General features: G+C 35.5%; 1 protein-coding gene across 1 annotated transcript; it reads right to left on the reverse strand.

The window, feature by feature from the left end:
- Positions 1 to 205: 205 nt before the first annotated feature.
- TDRD15 (tudor domain containing 15) lies at positions 206 to 6,504 on the reverse strand. Its single transcript, XM_031039223.2, has one exon. It carries the CDS (start codon positions 6,502 to 6,504, stop codon positions 241 to 243), a length of 6,264 nt encoding a protein of 2,087 aa, XP_030895083.2. The 3' UTR covers positions 206 to 240.
- Positions 6,505 to 7,846: the final 1,342 nt, after the last annotated feature.

Consider the following 7,846-nt stretch of genomic DNA (forward strand, 5'->3'; position numbering starts at 1 on the left):
ATTTTCCAGTAAGTTTTCTTACAGTATGATATTTTCAATTTTGATAATTTTGACATATAATAAGCTTTTAAAGAATCAAAAATGCCATGCTGTCTTGGTGATCACAGCTTTGTAACACTACATCAAAAACTGAGGATGTACTATACACGGTGGCCAACTGAACATAGTATCTTAAATGATTAAACCCCCAAAAAAATAATCAAAAATAGAATCTACAAAAACAAATCTTTTAAAAAATAGCTACTTACCATTGAAGTGTTCCTCTGATGCAATTTTTTCATTAGCATGCGATGCCTTTACTGTTATTCTCAAATCCGTTGTGTTATTTTCCTGTATTTCTTCAGTTGGTGGTTTTTCAAAAATGTTTTCAATGCAGTTGGTGCTGGTCTTTAAACCATTAGGTGGTTCCCAAAATGAAGCTGAACACGTATCAAATGTAACCGTACTTTGGGGATTATGTTTTCCAATGTCAGCCTTCTTCCTCAGAGTTCCATTTCTAGAATATAATCTTTTACTGACACGGCTTTTCAAGAGGCTCTTATAGACCTCTCTCCTCTTTACAGTTTTCTCTTTCAGCTTTTGTTTCTCAGTGCATGTACAACTTATATTTTCTCTTTTGTAACAATTTTGATCTAACAATGGGAAGATAGGCTTGCTCTGTAATTGATGCTGGATTTTAGTAGCTCCAGTAGTACTAACTCCATCATTAAGAGGATCTGAATCTTTGGAATACACTGCAAGACCAGATGCAACTAACATATCTGCCAGATTATTTTTCTCATGAATGACATCTACTTCCAGTTTTGTTTCAAACTTATACTTCCTAAACTGGAAAACTAAGCCTGGTTTATTTAGGAAATCTTGAAAGAAACTTCTCACTTCTTCATTCCAATGCTTCCCTTTAGCAGGTAAGATACCATATAAGATACAAGGATAACTTAACCTTGGTATATCCAAAAGTTCGACAGGAACAACTTTCAGATTTTTTATAGCTGAATAAGGTATGTAAACAGAAAATCCATAGTCGATCAACACAAGTAATAAATACTGATTAGAGACTTCAGAAATTTCTACTCTATTCCACTGATCTTCCAAATCGTATTTGAACAAACAACTAGCACCGGGAATTATGCACTCTTGAGGCACTGTTTGCAAGTTTTCTGGTAGATCAGAAAGCAACACAAAGAGAGATTTCATTGTGTCAAAGAAATCTTCTAACTGAACACAGAAATCTGACGGATCACAAACAGCAGTGGCAATACCAGAATATTGCTTTCCATTTTGGAGTTGGGTCCAAGTATATGATCTTATTGTACATGATGACACAGGAGTCTTCGATTCCACGTTAAAAATAGTTTCTGAAGATTTAAGTTTGTTTTCAACATGAACTGTATTTAAATTTAAGTATTCCACAAGTAACAGGCCATCCACCAAAATGTCTACTTTCCACACAGAGTTTAAGTATTTCAAGAAAAGAATATTTATTTCCAAATGAGCAAATAAACACACAATGGACTCAAATGACTGGTTTCTAAAATTTTCACACCAAATCCATTTACAAGGCACAGCTTGTCTTGGAATATTTCTTATTTCATTACTAAGCACCTTGGTATTACCTAAAGGTACTATTTCATACCTACCACAATCTACTAAAAAAACAAGCACTTTCTCATCGACACACTTCTTTGCTACTTTTGATCGATACCATTTCAAGGTTTTTTTAGATTTTGCCAAGCACTCTAAGCCTTTTTCAATATTTTCCATTGATAAAGAGGGGTTTTTTACTTCTTTAGTGATTAATACTGTTAAATCTGATAAGATTTTTTTATTTTTGGATAACTTCACACAAAATGTCCCACTTTTTGAGACAGAAAGTATCTCAGACTTTTCAAGCTGTCCAGGTTTTAACTCTTCAAGAGGAATCTTAACCAGCTGTTGGCAGGATGGTTGAAGGATCCCAGAACCTTCACACTCATCTGACCTTCCTTTCTTCCTTTCATTATCCTCACCAGAGCTCACCTTTTGAGAGACAGCCACAGGCAGCTGCAAAACTGTTTTCTGTAGTTTTGAACAGGCTGTCCATTTCAGTAGTTCATTAATGACACATGTTCCATCGCAAATGATATTGACTTCCCATTTCTGCTCATGCTTTTTCAAAAATTCACAAGAAACTGTTTTGTTACTCACTCTTGACACGAAATAATCCACAGTTTTACTGTCCCATATTTCATCAGGCTCATTCCACTTGACTCCACTAAGAAAAGAATGGATTCCTAGTTGAGGAATGGTCAAGAATTCCCTCTGAAATTCATAAATTTTGGATGTGTTTATTACTGCAGTGTTACCATAGTCAATAAATTCCACTTCAAAAGAATTTCCTGGCAAAATTTTCTTAATAACTGCTCTGTAAATGGCATGGTCACCAGAGTATTCTGCAACTACAAGGTCTCCCACCATAGGCTTCACTGATTTTCTCTCTTTCACTATATTCAATCTTCTTTCACTTAGAGCATCTGCAAGTCTAATGATTGCATTTTCATTCTCCGCAAGCTGGATATGGAAACTTGCTGGATTACTGATATTAGAAACATAACCTTTAATTTTGGCATTCAAGTAAATTTGGGGTTGAGGAAGATCTTTGATCTGTGGTCTAGTAAGATTAGATGGGTTTCGAGAGGCTGCTTGAATTAGTTCTTGGATAAAAGACTGCGATACAACCCTTACTGATTTGCGGCCCACATCATTTTTATCAGATCCAGGGACACTTTTTGTATGTGCAGATCCAGAGACACTTTTTAAACCTTTATTTTTCAGTCCATCATTCAAAGATTTCACTTTGTTTTTTGACACCGGTTCAATTTTATAACAAACTGATGGTTTCAAAAGCTTAGCATATGTATTTCCAGGATTTGTTAATTGATCCATTTTGCTTTCAGAGTATGTTACTAGATTAGTTTTATTTGTATTATGCTGATAGTTGTTTTCTATTTTGCCTTTCAAAGAAACAGCAAGTCTCTTATTCTCACTTATTTTAGGACCCTTTTCCACACAGTGTGCTTGGTCACAATGTTTTTTTCCATAAGCATGAAGCAACATTTTAATTTCCTGGTTTATATGTTGACATCCATCATATAATTCTACACCAAGCTGGCCATCTGACTCCCTGGACAATATTATTGCCCTTAACAGTTTTCCCAAGAAATTTTCTTCAAACCAGCTACAGATTTCTGCTGGAATATCAACATCTCTAAGATCTGACAAAAAACACTTAATAGCTTGCATAGGTGTAAACAGCAACTCTGGAAACTGATCTGAAATAGCCCTCAATGTACTTTCTTCTACTAACTGCTTATTTCCAAAGTCCACAAAATAGACCAGAAAGTCAGTTAATGAATCTGTTGGCATTGCTAAAGCTCGGTAAGAGAGACCATCCTCTATGTACTTAGATATGCACAATCTCATTTTACTAGGATCATATTTTGGACAATTTTTGAGGTTACTAATCTCTGTGATTTTTGTTTCTATTGTCTCTAGGTCTTTATTATTTCTACTGAGTTGGCAATAAAACTTTTTGGGACTATATATGTGAGAGATGTATATTTCTTCCTCGCTTCCAATTTTTATGTTAAAGGAAGAATAACAGTAACTATAAAGACTAACTGAAGATGGAAATGGCCTTGATAATGTATTATACTGTGCTGAGCCATGATTAGTGAGAAATTCTTTTACACTAGTGAGTGGAGACTGTAAATCCACTAAGTTACATAAACAGTTTGGATATATAAGAACTAAGGCATAAATGACACAAGTTAATAATCCTCTAGATGAAGAAATAAAATTCCCAAAGTCTCTGCATGCTTCTCTTGTCCAACTGAATTTACAACTAATGGGTTCAACTAAATGGTTAAGACTACATCTGAAGGCTTGGACTTCTAAAAAAAGAAAACGTGGGTTAATAGCACAAATATCTTTAACTAAAACCCTTTCTTGGTAACCATAATCAACAAATACTACGTCAAATTCTTTTCTTGATACTTGAGTCAAAATAGCAGCTCTATACCACTTCCCATCTTTGGAATACTTAGCAACACAAGCAATCTGCCCAATCTGATAAGGATCAGAATGAATGCTATAATAATTCTGAATTTGTTCCATTAGTAATTTTAGGTCCTCTAACTTACATCGAAGCTGGCATGAAAAGTCACCTGGGCCATAATAAGAAGAACATTTGACTTCAAGGACTGTTCCTGGTTTAAACATATACTCTTTATAAGGTTGTAGCGACTCAAGTCCCACAGACAAGGTGAAAGGATTTTTTAAATCTGAGAAATTAACAGCTGGGGACTTTAACAAGGAAAGGTTCCTTTCTTTTAGCTTATTTGAATGGTACTTTTTAGGTTTAGGTCCTTCAAGAAGGGCAGATAGGACTTCAATATTAACTTTGTTTTTATATTTTAAATTTAACACTGAATATTCACTTACAGATTTGGGACAACATTCTGGTTCTACCTCCCAACATTCTGCATATCCAGCTTGTAACATAAGAGAGACAACATCAATATTTTCTGAGGCTTCAATACTCTGAATATTTACAATGTACTTGTCATCTTTTTTTGCTATGACTTGAAGCAAAATTGCTTTGTTCAAGACAATTTTTTTAAAATAGTCAATTGCTGCCTTCACCCATAAATCTTCAACAGGAAATATATGTGCAAGTGAACAGCACATGGCTAAGGCAGGCATCTCACAAAACTCTGGAAGCAAAATTTTTACATCAAAAAATGGTATGGAATCAGTATTTCCATAATCTAAAAAATAAACATTAATCTTATAACCATTAATTTCAGTGATGACAGCTCTATAAAAGTGTCTGTCCTTGCTGTATCTAGCACAACAAAATAATCCAGGTTCTGGATTTCTTAGAATCAGCTCATCATTTTCACACAAATCATAAGATTTGTTTATATTTTTCATTATATCTTGAAGTTCATTCTGATGTTCATTAGTGCGTACCCAGAAATTTGATGGGTTTAATACATAGGCCACAAAAGCTATATAGGCAGTCTGTATCTCCATCTCTACAGTTTTAATAGGAAAACCTACTTTCAAAGTGTTTTTATTTGGAGAGTTTATCAATGGTTCAGTATTTCCAGTAAAGCAGTCAACTGCAAAGCTGTTTACGTCAGAAGCACTAGTCTCCTTAAACATATTAGAGATTTTTGATTCAGACACTGGACAGAGGACCTGTGTGTCTGCAGTCTTCAGCAGACACTTAGAATTAATTGTAGACTCCTGAGTTTGTAGTGTTACATAATACAAATGTTCATCCTTATTGAACCAATCAATATGTGCATATACTATTTGTCCTAACAAGGCTTGTTTAAATACACTCAGTTGAGATTTTCTGGCATCTCTATCTGGACTGTGTAAATATGTCAGAGAACATGGAAATGAAAATAATGGTACTAAAATAAAATCCTGTTTAAGTTTCTTCACATGCATGGAGGGGATAGCCTCACTACTGCCATAATCCATGAACCAAATTTTCACTTGATTATTGGGCAAGAGCTGCTGAAGAATTCCTCTATGCCACTGTCCATTTCTCCTTTTGGCAACACAAAGTAGTCCAAAGTTATCACATGAGGGATTACTTTCTTGACTGACAGTATCATAATGCAAAGTCATACACACTGTTAAGTTTTCTAACTCTGGAATCCATTTAATTAGTTGACAATAAAATTTACTCGGGCTCAATGCAGAGGATACCTTTATACTTTCAATCCTGCCTACTGACAAAGATGGCTGCAAATTAGCCAAAATGTGTTGAATATCAAGTGAAGTATCATTATTACTTAATGATAAGTCAGGTCTTTTATGTTTTAGTAAATCTGGCATTTCCTGTGGGAATTCTTTTAACATTTCCACAATAAGGCGAAACGAGTCCCCATCGATAAGTCTGCCTAATTGTAATTCAAGAACCTGGGATATAATTTTTGGCACTTCAAGAAGAATCACTTGAAGAGGCAAAACAGCTTGTACACAACCTTTCACTTGTAGTCCTACTAATGACTTGAAATAATTCAAAGCCTTAGGAGGCCATCTTTCCCCATTTGGTAGTATGTTGGCAAAAACACCAACTATTACCCGCGGTGGTAGCTCAAATAAGTTGCCACAGGCTGAAGCAACCTGTGTACCATCAACTCTTAGTTCTTCTCCGTGATCTATGAGGAGCACTGTATAGAGTTCATTTTTCTTTTCCATGACTCTTCCTCTCTGCCATTCTCCAGATACTCTTTCTTCTACCAAACAAAAGTCATCAATGTCCACATTATTTTTTACTTTTGGAATATGCTGCATTTCCCTCTGTAATATGTGGTAGTCAAACTCACATTCAATATTATTCCTGCCTTGAAATTTCACCAGAATGTCCTTGGGAAGACATTCGACATGTGATATTGTCAGATCCAGGTCTAAAAACGTTGGTAACAGAGATGTAGAATCCATTTTCTAAAAGCAAATAATAAGTACGAATTAGCTTCTGGGCAGACAGCTGTCACAAACAAGCCTTCTATAAATTTGAAATTAGCCTTCTTATAAGTTTGGTATGTAAACACAAACCTTTAAAATCCTTATATGCCTGGGGGCACCTGGGTGACTCAGTTGGTTAAGCGTGGGACTCTTGATTTTGGCTTAGGTCATGATCTCAGGGTCATGAGACACTGCCCTCAGTTAGGCTCCAAGCTAGGTTTAGAGCCTGCTTAAGATTCTCTCTCTCCCCCTCTCTCCCTCTGTCTCTACCTCATGTGCGTGCTTGCTCTCTCCCTCTCTCACTCTATTAAAAAAAAATGTGCCTATTTTTATCCAATTGAGCATATTGGTTAAAAAATTACATTAACTAGATAAAAATGTATCTAACTTCACTGCCTTACACTTTCAAAAAATTCAATTGAAATAACCAAGAGAACAAGAAAAATAGGAAGTATATATATAGATAGATAGATGTATATATAGAGAGAGAGATGTATGTGTATATATATATAAAATCACTGGAAAAGAGTGGAGAGCAATCTTTATTTTCTAGAAATTTCCAAGTTTCTACTAGATATTGGACAGATGTGATATAATAGAAGGAGGCCAAATAAAGTCCACTGGAGACCTCCATCTACCACTGTGAGAGGAACTACTTTCCCTCATGCAGACTTCTAACAACCCATAACTCAAAGGGGTGAATGCTAGGAGCAAGGGCAGATGGTGAACCCACAGGAGACACAATGTTTGTACTCCCCACTCTGTCAATTAGTAACATTTGGACCCTATCAGCATCATTATACAACTCCTGGATTCTTCTTTGATTGAGGGCAATAGGCTAAGTCCTGGACACCATTAAGGAAAGCCAGGCATGGAAAGACCCTAAGGTAAGTTAGGTACATCCAGGCTTTGTCACTGGCATGACTGGCCACATCAAGTATAGAGGGCGAAGAGATCTTTAGCACAGAGGCAAAGCTCTCTATTGTAACTACAGCTCCAGCTAATTTTCTCTAGATTGTTGGGATTCTAAAAGTAGTAAAACCAATATTCAAGTATAAAACATTCCCCCAATTCAAGCAAGAACCAACATTTATTGTGATAGGCCGCAGCTCACCTCCTACTTGACCTGGAGTTAACACTTCACAACTATCAATTTCTTTCTATGATGAGAAAAATACTGGACCTTAAAAAAGAGAGCAAAAGAGAAAACCACTTCAAAAAAAAAAAAATGCTCCCCTGAGGAATATATTGAAACAGCAAATAATTGTTTTTTAAAAGTCTGATTTCTGTTTTCAAAATGTCAAAAGAGAGTAACACA

The sequence above is a fragment of the Leptonychotes weddellii genome, chromosome 10, assembly GCF_054177405.1.
Source record: "Leptonychotes weddellii isolate Sample4059 chromosome 10, ASM5417740v2, whole genome shotgun sequence".
Classification (NCBI taxonomy): domain Eukaryota; kingdom Metazoa; phylum Chordata; class Mammalia; order Carnivora; family Phocidae; genus Leptonychotes; species Leptonychotes weddellii.